The 23839-nt window shown below is 36.5% G+C and overlaps 1 protein-coding gene across 1 annotated transcript in view; it reads left to right on the top strand.

The window, feature by feature from the left end:
* The window catches only part of USH2A (usherin), an 843890-nt gene that overhangs the window by 168620 nt on the left and 651431 nt on the right, over positions 1 to 23839 (top strand). The window contains exon 12 of the mRNA XM_031015607.3: positions 1518 to 1648. Coding sequence (XP_030871467.3) covers positions 1518 to 1648 — 131 coding nt within the window. The remainder of the gene's footprint in view (positions 1 to 1517; positions 1649 to 23839) is intronic.

Below are 23839 nucleotides of genomic sequence, written 5' to 3'. Positions count from 1 at the left end.
TAGGATAAAAAAGTGAGTGTTTTGTGAGCAGAATGTAGGCAAGGGAAGGAAGGAGAGCCAAGACTGATACCTAACATTACATTCTAGCTTGAGCAGTAGGCTCAACATTGGTGCCAGCCATTGAGATAGAAAATACAGGAGGATTGAGATGAGGGAGGAGATGGCAAGTTCTGTTGTGGATATGTTCACTCGGTTTCCAAGAGACATAGGAGAAACTCCTGGGGGCAGTTGGAAACACAGTTCTGAAGCTCTTTCCTTCAAGGAAATCCTCTCATGATGCTTTAGAGAAGATCAGAATCACTTATACATGTTAGCGACAACCATGCTTATCATGGTTTATAAATGTGTATTACTCCTGGTATTATTTAATTAAGATTCCTCTTACCTCCTAGACTGTAAGAGAGCTTTGTGAAAGAGATGCAATGGGTATTGTGTATTTAGTTCACTACTGTATTACACAGCACTTAGCACAGTATTTGGCACATAGTAATCACGCAATAAATATTCATTAGTTGATAATTAAAAGAGAGATTTCTAGATTGGAGATATAGATTTGGGAGTCAACAGCATATGTAAATGGAAATAGTCTAGAAATATTATAAATCAATTTAATTTTTAACTAGCTCAATAGCCAGTATCTATCAGAATATGAGTTTTCATATTATTGATTATTGATTCTTTCTGTAGTCTTCTAATATTGGGGCAATTTCAATATTTTTTGAGCAAAGTACATCGTGTTTAAAGGGGGAATTGATAGTGTTGAGTTCTACTTCAGCTTATTTCAATTATCTTATATACTAGTCACGTTCACTTTAAAAATTCCTTGTAGTTTAGGTTTTTTATTACATAATATAGCAAAGGAAATTTATAATTATAAATTATAAACTATGGGAATTACCTGATATATCTAATATGTCAGGCTATTCTAGTGTTTAGTATGAAAAGTACTTGGTATCTCTAAATATAATGAATTTCTATTTCAATCTTTGAAATGAAAAATAATGGCCACTAACATAATCATTTGTTTTTAATTGTGTTAACTACAGAATAATAAATTATATTAAGAGAAGTCTCCCATTTTACATGATTGAGTTCTAGAAAAATATTTCCAATACTACATACCTGCTTGCTTCTTACTATATAAGTATCATCTACCACATATGTAGAAATTTCTCCTGCTGTATTGAGTTTAGATAAAGTGCCTGGCCCTAGACATAAAGTTTTAAGTTTAGGAACAAACTCTTTCCAAATGTATGGGCCCCTATGAAGCACAGCTTTTTAGAAGTGTGGTATTATATAACAGATGGGAGTTTAATGAAGTAAAGCACAGTTTGTAACAGGTTCATTGTTTCATATGCTCTGGATCGCTAAATTGGCAGGTAGAGATGAAAGGTGCATTAAAATGGACGTTCTGAAAATTATAGAATTCCCTCAAAGGAATACAGTCTTTAATTTTGAATTATGCAGCTGATTTTAATGAATTAGAAGTCATAATGCATAACCTTTCCCTGATGCAGGAAGGAACTGTGAGCTGTGCAAGGATTACTTTTTCCGACAAGTTGGTATAGATCCTTCAGCCATAGATGTTTGCAAACCTTGTGACTGTGAGAAAGTTGGCACTAGAAATGGTAGCATTCTTTGTGATCAGGTGAGTTTTTCTGATTATTTAAGGTAAAGGATTACTCTGTCTGTCAGAAACTTATTTGGATGTTATTTCACTAGTAGAATTGAAGACTGCATTTACCAGGAAATCCTCTATGTGCATTTGCATTTCAAAGAGATGGTTGTTCGTGTGCAACTTTGAGTATGGACATGAAATATAGCACTAGTTCGGTGGTCCTTTGCATATAAAAAGGCTTATTTTAGTTTTAATTTTACAAATGTCAAAAAATCGAAGGGTAAAGGTTCCAAGTAAATTGGGGTATATGTCTTGGAATTATTGGTGAATTAATATTGATACATGATATAAATAAACAAGAATAGTTTCTCCAAAAATTCCATAGAAGATCGTATAGCAAAAGTCACTTACACTTAGGGCCAAATGGAAATTATGATAGCCTCACTTCTCAATTTCTTAGTCTAACTTTCCCTCTTAAAAGTACGATGGATTTTTTATAATTTTAAAACTTTCTTTTTACTTACATCACAAATATCGATGTCTAGCCTACATGCACACAGATTCTAACTAACCTCAGTTCATGTATCCTACCTCAAGCAGGAAAACAGGCTTCTTATTTAAGCTGAAGTTTTTACCTGTTCTGATAATACTAATAAGTGAAAATTGTGAAAATCGGTAAAGGAGAAATTTACTTTGAAGAATCAATTCAATGATTGTATTAATTTTAAACAGTTATATATTCTGTTATAAATAAATAAGGCTAGGAGCATAAACCACAATCCAGTTATAGAACGTTTGTTAAAAAGTTATATTGTGAACATAATACATACAAGACAAAATATCTTTCTCCTATAATTTTGAGAATTCATTAAAAAATGCTTTCCCAAATAAAAGACAAATATAAACCGAGACAAAATATGGATTCAAAGACCTTCAGAGTAACCATCATGTGTCAATAAGGGGGCATTACATGCTTCATTAGAAAGCTGAAGCATAGAAAAATTATTAATAAAGACAATTTCTATATTTTTATTTTATAATATTGAGGGACTATTTTCTCAGAGAGTCATACTACAGTTTTCCATATATTAATTAGTAAACTCTGACTGTATCTTTAGATTATATTTCATTTTTACACATCCACCCTGAGTTTTCAGCATGGCTATCTTTTGCTTATCATTCAAATATTGATATATCATATTTTGAGATATCTTTGCTGACCACCCAATTACAAAACATTCTCAAGTCTTTCATATCATCCCATGTTACTCTCATTACAGGCTCTGTAAAATTAATTTATTTGTTTACTTTTCTTCTTCTCTCTTTCCAACATAAACAGAACAGTTTCGGTCATATAAAAAGCCCCCAATAAGTATTTGTCACATAAATGTTGAATGAATAAAGAGAGATTATCTGAGCACTGATCTTATAGTTAGATTGTTATTTTAAACGGTCATTACAATAATCTGAGCATTATGTAAATTTTCACTTGCAGAACAGTTTTTCTCCCTGAAAATCTAAGGTCAAAAGCTTTGTTATATAGTATAGGAAGACTGTAAACTATAGTTTTACCTCCCAGAATCTCAGTTATGTGTCTAACCTACACGAGTTACAGTGCATCAGATTTGTCTCTCCATTTCACCATTCAGATCTACAAGAAATTGAAACCTGATTTTTCTGAACTCAAACTTCTATTTCAAGTCCATTTTATAGGGATGCTAGACAACCTTGGGTGGTTCTGTGCTTGTAAATAATTAACAACTGACTAAGAAAAAAAAAAGGCCACCATAATCAATTTCGATCTACCAGTGAGATGTCACTGAACATGGAGTTCCGAAGAAATGTACTTAATCTGCTCTTATGAGCCAATGCAGTGTACTCCAGCGTACTACTCACTCTAGATTTCTTTCTTAACATCTTATAAAGTGGAGCTAATTATTGGATGGAATTATGAAAGACTGTACCATTTATAAGCAGGATATTAGCTGTAGATAGTGTTATTTTTTAAGTTGGAGAAATTTTTCTCTATTCCTAGTTTTTCTGAGAGTGGTTTTTATGAATGGCGTTGAATTTTGTCAGCTGCTATTTCTGCATCAATTATTATGATCATGTGATCTTTTTTAATTTAGTTTGTTAGTGAAGTAGAATACATTGGTTGCTTTTCAAATGTTGAACCAGCATTGCATCCCTGGAATAAAACCACCTTTGTGTGTGTCTTTGTGTGTAATTCTTTTCATATATTGTTAAATTTTATTTGCTAAAATTTTGTTAAGGATTTTACATCTGTATTCATAAGAAATATTGCTCTATGGTTTTGTTTTTATATATTGTGTTTGTTTCATTTTGTTATTAGGATAATACTCTCATAAAATGAATTATGAAATCTTCCTTCCTGTTGTTTTTCTATAAGAAATGCAGAACTGGTGTTAATTACTCTTTAAAGTTTACCCCATTCTAATACATAGTATTCTAGTACATAGAATACCCCATGTATTAGTCCATTTTTGTACTGCTGTGAAGAAATACCCAAGACAGAGTAAGTTGTAAAGAAAAATAGGTTTTTATTTATTTGTTTATTTATTTATTTAGAGACAGAGTCTCACTCTGTCACCCAGGCTGGAGTGCAGTGGCATGATCTCGGCTCACTGCCACCTCCACCTCTGGGGTTCAAGCTATTCTCCTGCCTCGGCCTCCTGAACAGCTGGGATTGCAGATGCTCACCACCATGCCTGGCTAATTTTTTTTTTTTTTTTTGTATTTTTAGTAGAGACAGAGTTTCACCATGTTGGCTAGACTGGTGTCAAATCCCACCCACCTCAGCTTCCCAAAGTGCTAGGATTACAGGCATGAGCCACCACACCTGGCCAGAAGAATAGATTTAATGGACTTACAATTCTACATGGCTGGGAAGGCCTCACAATCATGGCTGAAAGCAAAGGAGAAGCAAAGGCATGTCTTACATGGCAGCAGGCAAGAGAGAAGTGCCGAGCGAGGAACAGGGAAAGCCCCTTTTGAAACCATCAGATTTCATGAGAACTAACTCACTATCATTAGAACAGAATGGGGGAAACTGCCCCCATGATTCAATTATCTCCACCTGGTTCCTCCCACAACACGTAGGGATTATGGGAACTACAATTCGAGATGAGATTTGGGTTGGGACATAGCCAAACTCACACTTGGCCCCTCCCAAATCTCATGTTCTCACCATTCAAAACAAAATCATGCCCTTCCAACAGTCCCCCAAAGTGTTAACTCATTCCAGCATTAACTCAAAAGTTCAAGTCCAAAGTCTCATCTGAGACAAGGCATGTCCCTTCTGCCTACAAGCCTGTAAAAGCAAAAGCAAGTTAGTTACTTCCTAGATACAATAGCAGTACAGGCAATGGGTAAATACACGCATTCCAAATAGGAGAAATTGGCCAAAACAAAGGGCCTACAGTCCCCATGCAAGTCTGAAACCCAATGGGGCAGTCATTAAACCTCAAAGTTACCAAATGATCTCCTTTGACTGCATATCTTACATCCAGGGCATGCTGATGCAAGAGGTAGCTCCCACAGCCTTGGGCAGCTCAGCCCCTGGGGCTTTGCTGAGTACAGCCCTCCTCCTGGCTCCTTTCACAGGCTGGCATTGAGTGTCTGTGGCTTTTCCAGGCACACGATGCAAGGTGTTGGTGGATCTACCATTCTGAGGTCTGGAGGATGGTGGCCCCCTTCTCACAGATTCACCAGGCAGTACCCCAGGGGGGACTCTGTGTGGGGGGTCTGACCCCACGTTTCCCTTCCACACTACCTTAGCAGAGGTACTTCATTCATTAGGGCTCTGCTCCTGCAGCACATCCTCTGCCTGGACATCCAGGCATTTCCATACATCCTCTGAAAGCTAGATGGAGGTTCCCAAGCCTCAATTCTTGTCTTCTGCACACCTGCAGGCCCAACACCATGTGGAAGCTGCCAAGGCTTGGAGCTGCCATTCTCTGAAGCAATAGTCTGAGCTGTATGTTGGCCCCTTTTAGCCACAGCTGGAGCAGTCGGGACACAGCACCAAGTCCCTAGACTGCACACAGTGGGGGGGCCCTGGGCCCATGGGACCATTTTTTCCTCCTAGGCCTCCAGGCCTGTGATGGGAGGGGTGATGAGACATGCCCTGGAGACACTTTCCCCCATTGTCTTGGTGATTAACATTTGGCTTCTTGTTAGTTATGCAAATTTCTGCAGCCAACTTGAATTTCTCTCCAGAAAATGTGTTTTTCTTTTCTACTGCATTGTCAGCCTGCAAATTTTTCAAACTTTTATGCTCTGCTTCCTCTTTAACACTTACTACTTAGACATTTCTTCCACTAGATACCCCAAATCATCTCTTTCAAGTTCAAAGCTCTGCAGATTTCCAGGGGAGGGGCAAAATGCCACCATCCTCTTTGCATAGCAAGAGTGACCTTTACTCCAGTTCCCCACAAGTTACTTATCTCCAGCTGAGACCACCTCAGCCTGGCCTTTATTGTCCATATCACTATCAGCATTTTGGTCAAAGTCATTCAACAAGTCTCTAGGAAGTTCCAAACTTTCCCACATCTTTCTGTCTTCTGAGCCCTTCAATCTCTTTCAAACTTTCCCACATTTTCCTACCTTCTTCTGAACCTTCCCAACTGTTCCAGCATCTGCCTGTTACCCAGTCCCAAAGTTGCTTCCACTTTTTTGGGTGTCTTTACAGCAGCGCCCCACTACCCAGTACTGATTTACTGTATTAGTCCATTCTCACTCAACTATAAGAACAAACCTGAGACTGGGTAATTTATAAAGGAAGGATGTTTAATTGACTTATAGTTCCTCAGGGCGTGGGAGGCCTCAGTAAACTTACAATCATGGCAGAAGGGGAAACAGACACATCCTTCTTCACATGGTGACAGCAAGGAGAAGTGCCAAGTGAGGGTGGGGGTAAGTTCCTTATAAAACCATCAGATCATGTGAGAACTCACTATCAGAAGAATAGGATGGGAGAAACTGCCCCTCATGATTCAATTATCTCCACCTGGTTCCTCCCACGACATATGGGGATTATGGGAACTACAATTCAAGATGAGATTTGGGTGGGGACACAGCGAACACATATTGCTCCGGTAAAACTATCTCAGATTTCTTTGGAAACAGAAATAATTTATTATTAATTCAAAATAAAATACTACATATATATGTACATATATATGTGTGTATATATGTATATATATATATAGAGAGAGAGAGAGAGATACAAGGAAATGAGAGTCATATTAACATCATTAGGAATTTAATATCACTAGAAGACAGTTCAGAATTACCTTAAAATCCCAAAAGAAGACATTTTGAAGAAAAACTTGATACTCAGTTCTATCCAAGCTATGGCACCAACATGAGGTTAAGATTCTTTTTGTACAAGAGATGGTCAAAACATTACCATTCATAACCCCTTATTAAAATATTTAATATGCAAAGTGAAAAAGGAATGTAAGACTGGGGACAACATTAAACAAAGGAAATGACAAACAATTATGATCCAAAGAAATAAATACATAAGTCAAAAAATATTTTCAAAGTATCCATTGGTCTTTATGGTCTTCAAGAATAGTTTCCTTACATACATGTTTAGTAATTCAATTTTATTTAAGCTCAAATCACAATTTTTTGTGATTTGAGATAAACAAATAACAAGTAGAGGGCTAAAAATACTATATCCAAATATTTCAGTGAGAAACTGGATGCTTTTTTCCTAAGATCAAAAGCAAGATAACACTATCCCCTAACATTGTACTGAAAGTTCTAGCCAAGAAAATGAAATAAAAGACATTGAGACTGGAAAAAGAGAAGTTATTTGTATTTGCATATGGCATTATCTTATAGATAGAAAATCCTAAGGAATTAATTCAAAAGTCTTAAAACTAATATATTAAGGCTGGGCGCAGTGGCTCATGCCTGTAATCCCAGCACTTTGGGAAGCCGAGGCGGGTGGATCACGAGGTCAGCAGATGGAGACCATCCTGGCTAACATGGTGAAACCCCATCTCTATTAAAAATACAAAAACAAAATTAGCTGGGCATGGTGGTGAGTGCCTGTAGTCCCAGCTACTGGGGAGGCTGAGGTGGGAGAATGGTGTGAACCTGGGAGATGGAGCTTGCAGTGAGCTGAGATCATGCCACTGCACTCCAGCCTGGGTGACAGAATGAGACTACATCTAACAACAACAACAGAAAAAAACCTAATAAATTCAGCAAGGTTGCAGAGTACAATATCAATACACAAAGATCAATTATATTTCCATATATTTGCACTGAACAATCTGAAAATAAAATTAAGAAAACTTCTTTTAAAATATCACCAAAAGATTAAAATATTTGGAAAAACATTTAGTAAAAGAAGAGTAAAATTATATTCTGAAAACCATAAAACATTGCTGAAATAAAGAACTAAATAATCACACCCAATGCTCATGTATCGGAAGACTTAATATTATTAAATTAACAACACTCTCCAATTGATCTACAGATTTATTGTAATCTTTGTTAAATGCCCACCTTACTTCTTCGCAGACATTGACCAGATGATCCTAAAGTTTATATGAAATTCATGGGACTCACAAATGTCCAAGATAACCTTATAAAAGAAGAGTTGGAAAACTCACCCTTCCCAATTTCAAAATTTACTATTATCAAGACAGCATGGTACTGGGATAAAGATAGACATAGAGACATATTCACTGAAATAGAATTGAGAGTTTAAAAATAAGCCCTCATATTTATAGTCAATTGATTTTTGACAACAGTGCCAAGACAGTTCAGTGGAGAAAGTGTAGTCGTTTTAACAAATGGTCCTGGGACAATTGTGTTTTTATATGCAAAAGAATGAAGTTGGACTCCTACCCCACCTCACATATAAACAAATTAATTCAAATTAAACAAAATATTGAATATAAAAGCTAAAACTATAAAATCTTGAGAAGAAATATAGATGCAAATCTTCATGTCCTTGGATTAGCCAGCAGCTTTTTAGATATGACACCAAATGCCTAAGAAACAGAAGATAAAATGTGTAAATTGGACTTCATTAGAATTAATATTTCAAAGCACACCAACAAGAAAGTGAAATAAACAACCCAAAGAATTAGTTGCAAAGTATATAATAAATCTGTAATAATGAAGAAAATATTTGCAAAGCATATATCTGATAAGGAGCTTGTCTAGTATATATAAAGAACATGAAATGAATAATCAAAAGACAAATAACTCAATTTTAAAATGGGCAAATAATCTGAATAGATATTTCTCTAAGGAAGATATAAAATTACAAGCAAGCACATAAAAAGATTTTTGACATTAGTCATCAGGGAAATGCAAATAAAAACTACTGTGCAAGCCCATTTCCCAACCAGTGGGATGACTACAACTCAAAAAAAAAAAAAAAAAAAAAAAACAGACAAAAACAAAAGTTGGTGAGGATGTGGAGAAATTGGAGTCTTCTCATAAACTGCCTATAAGAATGTAAAATGTGCACCGACTTTGGAAAATGGCTTGGTGTTTCTCAAAATATTAAAGATGGAATTACCATATGACCCAGAAGTTTCACTCCTCTGTATGTATCATATATCCTCATAAAATCTTATTGGTGAATGTCAATGCCACATTGTTTATAATAGTCAGAATGTCCATCAACTGCTGAATGAATAAATAAAATGTAGTATAATCACACAATGGAATATTATTTTACATTAAAAAGAAAGAAATTACTGGTACCTGCTACAAAATGTACTCAAGTCTCAGAAATTAGAGTAGGGGAAGGAAGACGGACGAAGAAGAGAGAAAGCTTGTTTTGTTTTGTTTCCAAGTGCAAAAATCTATTTTAAAAATATATGGAAGGAAAGACATGCTTTAAAATGTTAACTTTTTTGGTTTTAAAAACATTTTTCCTTTTATATAAACTTTTTTCTCTTTCCAAATCTGCTTTATTTATAACTTTTATAGTCAGAAAAAAAGGAGAATTTTCATTCAACCTGATATATAGCCAGAGAGAATTACACATAAGAATAGAAATGTAAATAAGAATGATACAACTGTTTTCTGACTTTAAAACCCCACATTGTTTATCTTTAAATCACATTCATGTATTATCTTAATTTTTATTATTTTCTCATGCTCCAAGTATAGAGACAAAGTTTATGGAATATCGTTACATGTGGAGATATTGTGTCAAGTCTACTTTGCCTAAATAATGTTATAAAAGATTTCAAAAAATGTTTCCAGACATAGTCAATAGGATAACAGAACACACACTAAAAAAGTTGTCAACAATGTCAGAATTATAAACTGCGAAATTGAATTCAAGGACATTTAAAAAATTCATGCAATTTCAATCCTTAATAATATTAGGGAGCACACAAGGAAATTAGGCAGTAGTTCAAGTCTCATTTTGTTATAATAACTTAGGAATGAAGCCAGCCCCAAATGGCCTGAGTGACTGTGTCGTGCGCTCTGTGTTCTGGAAGGGAACTTTCCCTTTGGCACTTGTCATTTGAAACTCAATCCAATCTTATAAGATATGGCATGTTTGCCTTATTCTTCCATAAGAAATGTTGTTGTAATTCTTCCTTATGTGAATGCCAAAATCTTGAGAGGGGCATAAAGTAATGCTCTGAGTCACTGAATCCTAAAAATACTGATGCCACAGTCAAGACAGAGAGAACATCTAAAGCACAGTACTAATATTAATAAGAGAGAAGAAAATGAAGAGTAATAATGATTATTGAGGAGTAACTAACATGGAATCCTTGGATCCCTTGGGTTACTATATGAGTGTATAGTTTATGTCTGTATAAATTGAGTAGGATACAATTTATGTCTGTGTCATACAACTGTAAGTCTGTGTATTTTTCTTTTTTTTTCTTTTGTCTCTATTTTTGAGGGTGAGAGCTTTCAGTACTTTCATCAGATCCAAAAGGGATACATGAACCGAAAAAGATGATAATTACTTCACCATGGAAAAGAAGTCTATCTTATGAACAGGCTGGGTTATTAGTTCAGGTACATATTTTCAGGATACCACTGCACTTCTTTCTTGTTTGCTTGAACTTAATGCATGAATTACCTGACATGCATCCTGAGTTGGAGGTTAACTGTCATTTTCCATTTCCTCATCTAGTGTGACTTAAGTTCAGATCAATCAAATAGAGTCCCAGGCCTAGATGATGCCTCTTCTGTACTTTGATATCTGGAGAAGGGTCTGTGAATCCACACCTAAAGTGCATACATCTAGAGATCTCAGTCTGATCCTGACCCACGGTGGGAGTGAGCCACTTGTCTCCATCCTTTCCCTCCACTGACCCCACTCCTCCACATATTTTCTGGTAGCCCCAGAGTCCCTGCTATAGCCACCTCCACAGGTGATGGTGATAAGGTAGGGAGACCTGTGAAAGTCCCTAACATAAGTCCCTAGCATATGGCCTGACTCATGTAGAATGCATTCAAGAAATATTGTCTGAGTGCTTTCTTGCTTGGGACTTTTTTCATCCCTACTACCTTCTCTCCCGTTTACTTTGCTTGTTATTGGGTTGAGCTGAGGAAGCCATGGGGGTTCAGCCACTGTAGTCAAGATGGTGGTCGTCAGCTAGGGTAGTCCTCAAACTTTTAATGCACATGTGACTATCCTAGGTATCTTTTTAAAAGACAGATTCTCATTCAGGAAGTTTGGGGTTGGGGCTCAGATTTTACATTTGTAAAAGTTCCCAGATGATACAATTGCCGCCTGTCTGTGAACCACTTTTTGATAACCAAGGAGTTAGAACACTGTCTATCAAAGATATGTAGACCAAAGAAGCTGAATGTAGATGGGGGTAGGGGAGTTGTGAGTGTGTACTCATGAGCACATGTATACTCTTGGTCAGTTGTGGGTTTACTTTGCTCCATCCTCTGAATCCCATCTTAAAAGCAAGGGTTTTACAAGTCATCCAAATTAAGTTAGGCTTGAATTGTGCCCTGGGCTCTACCTTTAAAATTAGAGTATATCACCTAATAGCCATTTTTAAAAGGAAATAAAAACAACAAATAAGGGAATTAAAAAGTTGTCTGAAAACCAAAAATATAGTTGTAATTATATAAAAAGAGAGAAGAATAGCAGATTGTAATGATTGTAATGCTCAATAAAGCATCAATAGGTTACTTCAATAGCAACAGAACAGAAATAAATGATTAAGAGATATTTAAAAATAGATTAATAAGAAAGGAAACTGAGGTTGAAATGAATTAGACAAAATGGAAAGGCATCAGTGAAGGAAGCATTTCTAGGTCGGACCTATGGAAGATGGAATAATAAGGAACAGAGACCCTACTCATGAAAATTGATTGTTCTGCTGAAGTGATAATTTTCAAAACAGTACATTTAAAATTTGAACAGAATATACTTTCTCTGCATAATGTACCATTTTTCTGCAGTTCATTAATGGTTTCTCTTCTGTTCAGAATTAGGTATTTGTCATTAATTACCATAACATGTCCAAAAGTCATCAGGTGAACTTCCCTGAAGTATATTCTTATATTTTGTATGACTCAAATATTAAAGTGTACAAATAGAAAAAATAAGTATTGCATAAGTTTCCTTAGCTTATGAGAAACCTGACCATGAATAGTATGATCCATGGATATTGAATGTATATATTGAGGTGGTGAAGGATGTGAAAAGAGGAGAGTTTTCCCAGAGCTTCAATAGAGACAGAAAGGTCTTGGCACAAACCACGTGGTCTCTCCTTCAGAGAATTAGGGAAGTTTAGTAGTAATATTTCTCATAGAGCTGGTAAATTGAGTAATATCTCATTATTCTGAGATTGTAGAGGATGAGATTCACAAAGACAGGAACAAAGGTCCTGGGGTATAAATGGGAAAAGAAGGGAAAAATTAATCTTAGCTGGATAGGAAGGTTAGTATTGAGGGAGTTATCCAAGAATCAAGGTTGTGACAAACTGCCTGAAAGTAAAAATAGATGGAGTTGTAACTGAGATGAGGTCTTAGCCTCCAGTTTATGTTGAGTTCCACATGTTTGAATACATCTGACATCTTTTTGGGAACAAGCTCATCACAAGGGCCCAGGTATACAAAATTGGCCAAATACCAATACCTCAGGCATTTAAGGCTAGATTCAGTAGCCTTAAATAGCCATAATAGCACTAGCCGAAGCATTAGGTAGTGACTGGATATTGGAAGAACTGATTTAACTAGTAAGTGCAAGATAATGTGATACAAGGCCCATTGCTTTGCTGCCAATAGCAATGTAGTTAGAGTAGGCTAAACAGATGTAACAAACCCCCAAATATCTAGTGGCCAAAACAATATACAGGCTCACTTGTTGCTCATATAACCTCTCCAAGACAGCTGTTCCTACCTCCTTGTTGGATCTTCTCTTTGTGACAATTCAGGGACACATGCTCCTTCCATTGCCTGGATCTGCCTTTAACTAGGGAAGGAAAAGACAATGTGGAAAACAACTTCCACTTTTAAAATGCTTTGGTCCAAAAGAGGTGTGTGTCGCTTCTGCTATCATTGCCATTGATGATAGCTAGTCACATTGCTAACTAGTTATATAGAAGGCTGAAGACATGTAGTCTCTAGCTGGGTAACCACTTTGCAGCTACATTTGTGTACTATTGAAGACTAGGGAGAATGAGTCTTGATGGGGAGCATGTCATCTCTGCTTAATACTCATGCAACAGAAGGTAGCCCAAGAGTGAAAGGGGTATTCTCTTCCTTTCTACACACAGAACAGGATAACTTCTGTTTAATGAGGACCTCTGAGAATAGAGTACCCCACGAGCATCTCAGGGGTGCCAAGCCATTAATATTGGTGGGACTACCTGCTTGGAGGTGGACCCTGTAATATTGGTAGATGCACCTGTGAAAGCACATCATAGCAGCATGTATCAGCAAGAGAGAATTGGATATAGGAGGAGAAACAGCTTGTGTGCAAGGTTAAAAGATTTGTTCATGAGCACATGTGAGAGAGAAGCCCCGGGAACAAGGAAATGAGAAAACAATTACTGCCTCCTACATGTTCCCAGAGGAGGGGGCTGGGAGAGCAATTAAGCATAAAGAGCATTAATTGCATAGAAGATGCTGAGGGATCATAGATTTGAAAGCAATTTCAAAATATGAGTATTTTAAGACTTTTAGCAAGAATAGACACCATAGGCTGTATATAGTTTCCTGGAGTTATGATTAAAGGATGAAAACAACTTTTGTTTAGATATGTAGGTAGGTAAGTAGGTAGATATAGATAGATATGAGAATAGTAAGTTTGTTTAAACAAATTATTCATTACATCATAGTGAACCTTAGTGCTTTTTGATGATACTGACTGATATTGTTTGGCTGTGTCCCTACCCAAATGTTATCTTATAGCTCCCATAATTCCCACGTGTTGTGGGAGCAACCTGGTGGGAGATGATTGAATCATGGGGGCAGGTCTTTCCTATGCTGTTCTTGTGATAATGAATGAGTCTCATGAGATCTGATGGTTTTAAAAATGGGAGTTTACCTGCACAAGCTTTCTCTGCCTGCTGCCATCCATGTAAGACGTGACTTGCTCCTCCTTGCCTTCTGCCATGATTGTGAGGCCTCCCCAGCCATATGGAACTGTAAGTCCAACAAACCCCCTTCTTTTGTAAATTGCCCAGTCTCAGGTATGTCTTTATCACCAGCGTGAAAACAGACGAATACACTGGCTTATTGAGGAACAGAATATAATCAGCCTCTTTCATTCCTCACCCACTAAACCAATGTGCTGATCATTTCTAGAGGCAAGGACACTCCAAGAATCAAGAAAGAGCCGATGATGAGGCTTCCTAATATTCTCCTGGACTGGATGTTGTCTCAGCTTCTGCTGGGCCAAAGAACCCTGTCTCTACCTTGACTTACCCACATGTTGTTTTGGTGCCAAGTATCGAGTGCTGCATTTTGGGGTGTACAAGACAGATTGGCATATTGCTAAAAATGTGCGAGGACAGAAACGACAGAAACTAGTCTGTAAGATTCTCATAGGTTCCACTTGTCTTGCACTCGTCATGTACAAAAATATGCCAAGCATTGTAGTTCATTAAGTCAGTCCTTACCAAAGCTGGTAAAGCAGTTATTAATTTATCCACTGTAAAGTTGAGGACATCCAGCCTTTTGGAAATTAAATAACTCCTCCAATATCACACAAGTAATAAGGAGGTTGTGCAGAAATTGAAAACTTGTGAATTTCCAAAGCTCATGCCAAGCTGGAGGTTAGAGACATAGGGTTCCTACCAAAAATGTGTCCCTAGCACACAGCATAGTGTTCAGCACTTAAGAGGAACCCTACAGCAGATTGCTAAACTGGGTATTTACTTACACTATCCAAAAGTAGGAAGGAAACATACCCATTTGTTTGTGAATTATTGTATCAAATCCTATTAATTTCATCCTAAATATTAAATAAAATTCCTAAGTGGGAAATAGCAATGTTCATATAAAGAAGCAGCAAACTAATTTATTGGAATCAACACATTCCTCAAGTGGAGATTTGGTTGATATTAGAGACTTAATGTACCTCCCTTAGTGCTTAATGTATAACAGAGATTCCACTTACCTTACATATATAACCTAAGAAATTTGAATATTTTATAAAGTTACTTTTTAGAAAACCTGATTTATTTGTTTTCCTTATCATCTCAGATGGATACCTTCCTCTCAAAATCTATTTGGAATTTATATTTTCAAGTACTCAATTAACTAACATATTAAGCAGGCATTCTCCTGTGTAAGTTCCTAGCAACTTTTGCCACTTGTACTAAAATAAAAAAGATAGTTAAGCCAAATGAGTTAACTTCTCTAAAAGTGTATCTTTATACAACATTAACTATAGACATGGAAAGTACATTTATTCACGTTAGAAATAAATGCTTCTGTGAGATCTTTCATTTTGATAAAGTCAAAACACCATCTTGTTAATAACTACTATATTAATTTTGCAGCAAATTACAATAAGACCACACTGTATAGTTGTGCCATTCAGATGACATTTATGAAATGCTCTAATTTAACATGGTGACATATATTACCTGCATCTTTTACACATTATAGCTTATATCCTCTGAGCGAAATAGACCTAAACCATCCAAAAAAAAAAAAGAGAGAGAGAGAATAATGCAATGTGAAATTATACCCCTTTGAGAACTAGAAGGACTATAATTACATTGCTTCCTCTTAAAACCATTCAAATATGTAACCATTGCTGGGAAGAGCAGTATGTGGGGAACCTCTTTACACTCTTTCTGTCTTGAACACTCAAAAGATTGAGAAAAAAATATTCCTTTCCTACTATAGTTTTATTTGAGCATGCTTCAGAATTTTACCTTTTTGCACAGTACTTAGAGATTATCATGAGGAAGTTTAGAAAGCAGTTTCTTGGAAATGCCTTTTGGAGGGAGAGGGGGGCCGTAAAAATATACCAGCCTGACAAATGACAGGCATTGCAGACTGGAAAAGAAAAGACATCTTGGTTTTACACCAATGTAGAAGCTTTTCTTTTCAAATGAATATTTTTGACAGCTGAGCAAGATGATAAACAGCGGTATCACAAAACACTTAAATGGAAACAAGTATTACGATGTACATTATTCACCTGGCATTCTCCAATTCATGACATTTATATGTGGCAGAACCCACTGTAGATTCATTTATTTATTTTTGAAGTGGAATGAGTTCCTTACAAAGGTAGCCTGTTACATTAATGTGGACTTTTCTTCTCTAGAGAGGCAGAAGCTTAAGGAAAAAAGTTATTGTATCTGTACTGGAAATATGTGGTAAGTCTCAGAATCCACATCTTAGGGCTGAGAAGGCTCCTAGCAAGTACAATATACTGTATAAATATAGACAAATAAATATAGATATAGTTTTTTGTGTAAGCACCGGCAGTGTTGCAAATGATTAGATATTTCATAAATGCCTTTTCTAAAAAAGTATTGCTTAAACCAGTCTATTTCTAGAACTTATATTCAGATGTTTAGAGGTATAAATGCTTCAATATTGGCTAAGCTTAGAAAGGCTATGTTTCTCTGAGGCTCAGTGATAGACCTACCAACAATTTGATGAGATGCATGACTAAGAAGAAAAAGAGAGTAAGACTGAGTCCCTGTGAATTGATTGACTTGGTGCAGTGGCAGAGTAGGTAGCAAGTATTAAAGCAATAGTTCTTAAATGTTAGTGTTCATAAGAATCATCAACAGAACTTTTTAAAAATGAAGATTCCTAGGTTTTAACTTTAGCGACTTTTAATTCTTTAGGTCTGGTATATTTCATTGTGGGAAATCAAAAGACTCAACTTTGGAATACACTGAACAGTTGTTGACTATAGATTTGTATATTCAAAATTTTTTGGTATTTAAAAATGGTATGTATGGTTTATTGAGTCAAATATTTTAAAAACTATGAATGTGTGCTTTTTTTTTTTCTGGATTGGAGGACAATTTGGGGTAAGCATTCTCTATTTAACAAGTCATAATTAACTCCCTGCCAAAACTAAGTAGAAATTGTGATTTCTGTAACTCCTATATTTGATAATATCTCCTAAACATATTTCAGTGATATAGCATTTAATTGCAAATAATTCATCTAGTCACCAAACAAATATAGGGACGTTCCTATGTACCAGGCACTGTGCATATCAAGGTGTATATTACAGTGAATAACAGAAACACTCACGAAGTGTTCAATTGAATTTAACCTTGAAATGTATTATTTATTATTATTATGTTTAAATAAACTATGTGAGGTTTTTTTTTCATTGCCAATGAGAAACCCATCCTAACTTCAGAATTTTTATCTTTAAGTATATCCTATTCTAACCACCCTTACCCATCCACTCTCAATGATTTCTCCTCAGTGTGGGGCCTTGCCGTGGAAGTGTGCCCTGGTCAGTGAGTTTTGAGAGTCCGTGGAAGCTAGATTGCCCTCGGCTCTTCAGTTCCCACTGCAGAACTCTTGCAGTCACTGGCTATTGGATCAGCAGAACCTCTCCTATTTTCAGTCGCCCATTTTCAAATTGGCTCACTGAACTTTGGGTTCTCCAGTTTTCAGGTCTTTCAAAAGTCCGACACCCCTTTACTATCATCTGCTTTCTCCTACACAGGGGCTAATGCCATGCAGGTTTTGTGACTGCTGGTGGTGTGTTCCTACCTGCTTTTTTTGGGAGGCTTTTGGGCACAGCTGGTCACCTAGTTTCATTATAATCATTTTTAATGGCTTTGCTGTTGTTGTGTTGCTGTTTAGTTCTGTCAGCTTTTATCCTGGGATTTAGAGAGACCCAAGAGTTCTGTGGCCACATAACCATTGATCCTGATTCCCCTGGAGTCTCTTTTGACTTTTACTGCCTAATTTAAGCTGAACATGTGAAATACATGAAAAAACTGAAAGCTCAAGCTCGTTTGTTGTTTGTCTTCCTAGGTTATGGTTTCCATTTCTCCCTCTTTCTCAACCTATTTTGCCCATCAATGTCTATCCTTCCTTCACTTTTTGCCTACTCACTACAATATTCAATTACACAAACATAATTTTTCCTCTACCCACCCCAGCGCCAGCATTTTTCTGGGAGTTTAAGTCTCTTATGAATCTGGGAAGAAAGGAACTAAAAATGAGCAGGGATGAATAGCAAAATGAGTGAGTCAACGAGTAGCAGGCAGGACATTAGAGTGAAGCTGTTTTCTTACCCAGAAGACTGATGATGGGAAAGGAAAAAAGAACAATTCAAAATTAGTAGAAGAAAAGAAATAATTAATAAAACATGAGTGGATATTAATCAGATAGAAATGGGACAAAAATAGTGAAAATGAACAAACGCAATAGTTTGTTCTTTGAAAAGGTTAATAAAGTTGATGAGCAGAAAACACAAAATACCAACATCAAAAACACAGATTACCAACATCAGAAATTTAAAAAAGAGAAATCAATGTCGTTGCACATTTTATAAACATTAAAAAATTACAGTTTTATGAACAGCTCTGCTAATAAATCTGATGTCCTGAATGAAATGAACAAATGAACACAAAACCAACAACAAAAAATAGAAATAGCCTCACATATATTAAAGACATTTAATTCATATCTAAAAACCTTTCAACAAGGAAAATCTCAGTCCCAAATGGCTTCACTGATGAATTTGCCACTAACATAAAGGAATAAATAATATTAGTCCTACACAAACTCTTTCAGAAAACCAAGGAAGGGCATATATTTCTCAGCTCATTTTGTGAGGGCTACCTAACTTTAATCACATAACCTAACAAAGCACTAAAAGAAAAGCCCATTAGAATATTCCATATGAACATAGATGTAAAATACCTTAACAGCATATTAGCAAATGGAATCCTGCAATATATAATAGGGTAATGCGTCATAGCTGATTGGATTTCTCCCAGGAATGCAAAGTTAGTTTAACATCTGAAAATCAATTAATGTAGTAAGCCACATAAATAGAATACAAAAGAATTCCCAGGTAATCATCTCAATAGATCAAAAAACTTTGAAAAAGAATTCAAAACACTTTCATGATAAATACCCTCTGCCTACTAGAAATACAAGAGAACTTCCTCAAACTGAAAAGGGCATCTGCAAAAACCCTATAGCTAATATTATGTTAACAATAAATGTTAAATTTTTTACCACTACATCAGGAACAAAGCAAGGAGTTTTGTTCTTATAACTTCTACTCAAAATTGTAACAGAAGTCTAATGTAGGACAAAATGAAAAAACAAAAAGCCATGAATATCAACAAAGAAGTAAGACTATTATTATTTGCAGAAAATATGCCACGGTATAGACAGTGGGAGTATAAACATTGCTTGGCAAGCATCAAGTCCCCCACATACACTCCCCTCCTCACACTACTCTCCTTCCTAAAGCCATGCAAAACCGCTTTATATTCTAAGTAAGGACGGGATGTTTGATGTGCAAATGCAGCTGTAAGATAAATCCCTGAGCAACATTTTGGCCACCCTGCACTTCCTATAGAAACTCTGGGGCTGTCACTGAGGTAGGGTTAGTAATGGTATGTGAGACTGGAGAGACATGTGGAAACCACCTCATGGTATTTGGACTTCACTAGTTAGGCAATAGGGAGCTATTGAATATTTCTGAGCACAGGAGTGACACAGAGGTGTACCAAGTAGGTAAGAGGCAGTGGAAACAATCTACCTCAGTGGGGAAGAGTATTGTATCACAAAATTTGTTTAGAATTGCTAGTACTTGGTGATAATTAAAAGCAGAACAATTTTAACTGAATTTTATTATTTTAATTTTACATACAGAAAGTGCATCCTCTTTTGTGTACCCAGGTGTTTCATTCTCACCACCTTACCGTAGGATTATTATCATCAGAATTAAAGTAGATGAGGCAAGGCACAGTGGCTCATGCCTGTAATCCTAGCACTTTGGGAGGCTGAGGCGAGAGGACTGCTTAAGGCCAAGAGTTTGAGGTTATGGTAAGCTATGTTCGTGCCACTGCACTCCAGCCTAGGCAGCAGAGTGAGACCCTGTCTCTTAAAAAAAAAAAAATTGGAATGAATGAAAATTAATTTGATAGCAGTTTATTAAATGGATTGGGGAAAGGAACAGACTGGTAGTTATCAACCAGGATACAATAGCTGGTTAGTGATGGCAATTCTGAAAGAAGTGGTAGAAACTGGGAGGTGTTGCTAGTGTAGTATGACCTTTTAAAACTCACAGAGTGCATAGCTTGTGGATGTATAGAACAATGTGAAAGAATAAATTCTCCAGAAAGGAAGAAGAGGAGTTAGAGATTTTATAAAAGAGAAGTCTATGATGTTCTCTAGGAAAGAAAAGAATTTTCTGAAGAATATATGCATTGATTAAATGATTTCCTTTTGCCCTCATTTATATTTATTTTCTGTTCAAATGAAACACTTAAACTACCACTCGATTTCTGGGACAGACTTCCTGTTCCTACATTCTTCAGTTTGCTTTTTAAATTTTTACTTTGTTTAGCAATATCAACATTGCCTCATTGGCTTTAATGAGTTTCTTGAGAAGATGTAATCTGTAGAACATTAGTTCTTCTCTCCCACCAGACAGATGAGTGCATAGAAAGACATATAGTTATACTGCTGCTGTTTTAAAAGTGTTGCTTCAAATTACCTAAAATATAGTGACTATTAGGTAATCACTGATAAAAAGTGTGTTCATCTAATTTATTAATCTTGAACTCATGCTTCATATTTCCTTTAAGCACAAAATAGTTATGTTCACACATGCACAATAAATCATATATGGATTACTTGATGCCTTGAATTCACCCTCATAGAATTTCATCTCCTAATGTAAAGAAAACTGACTAGGGTAATTATTGCAGGATCTTACTCCTTTCTGTTGTCAGTAACCTTCCCACCAAACTCATTGTGACAATTGTCACCCAGTTGGCTGTGCATATCCACCATTGCTCCAGAGCCTAGGCCAGCAGACTTTTGCTGCATGGTCCAAAATGGTGAGGTCCTGGGTGTGATCACAAGACAATGTGCAGCAAACATTAGTGACCATCAGTGCTAACAAAGAAACTTACAAAATAACAGCTTGACCGCTTGGCCAATTCTTCCACTGTGTTTTCAGCTCTTCACAGGTGTAGGCCATGCCTTAAACTTAATTGAGTCTAGCACTCTTCCTGTTACTACTATTATATTTGTAGCTTATGATAAGCAGAGTGAATTTAACATAGGGGTTATGATCATGCATTTGAGAGTTGGGCCACTTAGTAACTGTATTAGTCCATTTTCACACTGCTGATAAAGACATACCTGAGACTGGGTAATTTATACAGGAAAAAGGGTTTAGTGGACTTACAGTTCCACATGGCTGGGGAGGCCTCACGATCACGGCAGAAGGCAAAGAGGAGTAAGTCACATCTTATATGGGTGGCAGCAAGCAAAGAGAGAACTTGTGCAGGGGAACTCTTGTTTTTAAAACCATCAGATCTCGTGAGATTTATTCACTATCACGAGAACAGCACAAGAAAGACCTGCTCCCATGATTCAATTATTTCCCACTGGGTCTCCCCCACAATACATAGGAATTCAAGATGAGATTTGGGTGAGGACACAGCCAAACCCTATTGGTAACTGCACCACCTTTAATAAGTAATTTGATCTTTCTAAGGTTTAAATTCTTCTTCTGTCAAATGAAGATTCATGTATTTTCACAAATAATAAAATGATGAAAATTCCTGCCACTTTGGAGCTTACATTGTAAGGTGATTTGGGGAAATGGAAGAGAAAGAACAATCAATAAATATAAAAATAAGTAAGTTTATTTACTAAGTTAAATGCTATAGGAGAAAACTAGACAAAGTAAAATGCCTTGAGAGTACCATATTAAGGAAAGGAATTGCAATTTTGGAAATGTAGCCAAGAGAATTTTAATTGAAAAGATGGCATTTCACTTGAGACCTGAAGGAGATAAGGGAGTTAGTCATGTGGAAATCTGGAAGAAGAGACCTAGGCAGAGGCAGCAGCCTATGCAAACACCATAAGGTGGAAGCCCCCCTGATGTATTCAGAAAAGGGGCTGTATATCTGAAGTGAGCAGAAGAGAGAGTAGGAATGTCCCAAGCCTACAGGATCCTTGTGCAAGCTGCAAATAATTGGCCCTTTCACTTTGCAAGTACTGCCCCACATCCATCAAGTACTTTAGAAGGGTTGAAAAAAGTTTGACTATCAATCACTTGATGAATTTTCCTGCCCACTATTTGTTCTATACCAGTGTGAAATATACAGAGTAATACTTCCACTTCATCTTTACCAAGCACTTACTATGTTCCAGAGATGATGCTAAACATGTTTACATTAATAATCTCAGTTAATCCTGACAACAGACCTATGAGGTAGATATTATTATGCTCATTTTATTGATAAATAAGTGAAGACTTAGGTAGATTTAGGTTGTTCAGAGTATAGTTAATACTGTGGCTAGTAATTGTGGCACATAATCGTAATGTTTCAGGAATTTATATCATTTAGTTGAGGAGACACGCCTCAACTCCTGTCTCAGGTGACAGGAGTAAGTGAAATTCTAAGGCACAATATAGCATGGTGCATAAGCAGGCAGGACTGCAGCCACAGAACCCTCAATTTTAATTCAAGCTAAGTCACTTACTTTCCCTTTTATGTTAGAGACGTCTGTTAGTTTTTCTACAGGAAGTATAATACCTCACAGGGTAATTTATTCACAAATACGAAAACACGTATAAAACATCATAGCAGTCTGCCTGCAATATCGTAAGTGTTCAAAAGGGTTGTTGATATTATTATTGTTGTTGTAAGCTAAGGAATGCTAGAAAAACATCAAAGGTTCAATTACTCAAAATAACTTTTGCTGAGCATCTACTACATGTAAAATATGTATACTGTGGGATCAATGGATGATGTAAAGGTGCAAAAGGTTCTGGCCCTTGGGGAGTGTATGGTACACTGGGAAGATATATTTTCAGACAAGACAGAATAATTCTAATACAAGCTAGACCTTAAGGAATTGAATGACAGAGGTAACAAGAAAATGCTGTAAAATGGCTGAGGAGAGAAAAATCCTCTAATTTCGGAGGAGCTCAGTATTGACAAAGGCTAGAAATGGGTAGAGAACACTTTCCCAAAAGAGATGTCGTGGTGCCTGGTGAGACAGGCTGTGAACATGACTTCTCCCATCCCTTCCATTATTAATGTGTGTCTCTGTGCTCTAGCATTCATTTCATCTTGCGGACACGCTATTGTTTCCATTTAAAAACTCTCTTGATCACAATTTCTTCTGTAGCGATGGTCTCATGTCCTGCTCTCCTTTCTGGCAAAACTCCTTAAAAGACTTGTCTAGGCTCATGCCTCCAAATCCTATTCTGCTATTATTTCCTGGAAATATATCTGTCAGGCCTTCACTCTCATCATTACTTTGCAACTTTTCTTGTTAAGGTCTCCAAGGACCTCTGTCTTTTTAAACAAAGCTAAATTCTGTCTTCATTGTATTTGACATACAAGCAGCATTTGACACAGTTGATCACTCTCTTTTCATTTAGAGGACTCCACGTTCTCCGGGTTTTCCTCCCAAATCCCTGCCTATTTCTTCTGTATCCTTTTTCTGTGCCCTCCTCTTACCTTTGAACACTTATTGTTGGAGTGCTCTGGAACTCTCTTTAGAGGACTT

The sequence above is a fragment of the Gorilla gorilla genome, chromosome 1, assembly GCF_029281585.2.
Source record: "Gorilla gorilla gorilla isolate KB3781 chromosome 1, NHGRI_mGorGor1-v2.1_pri, whole genome shotgun sequence".
NCBI classification, from domain to species: Eukaryota; Metazoa; Chordata; class Mammalia; order Primates; family Hominidae; genus Gorilla; species Gorilla gorilla.
The sequence above is the reverse complement of the archived record's forward strand: the minus strand, read 5'-3'. Positions and strand labels throughout refer to the sequence as shown.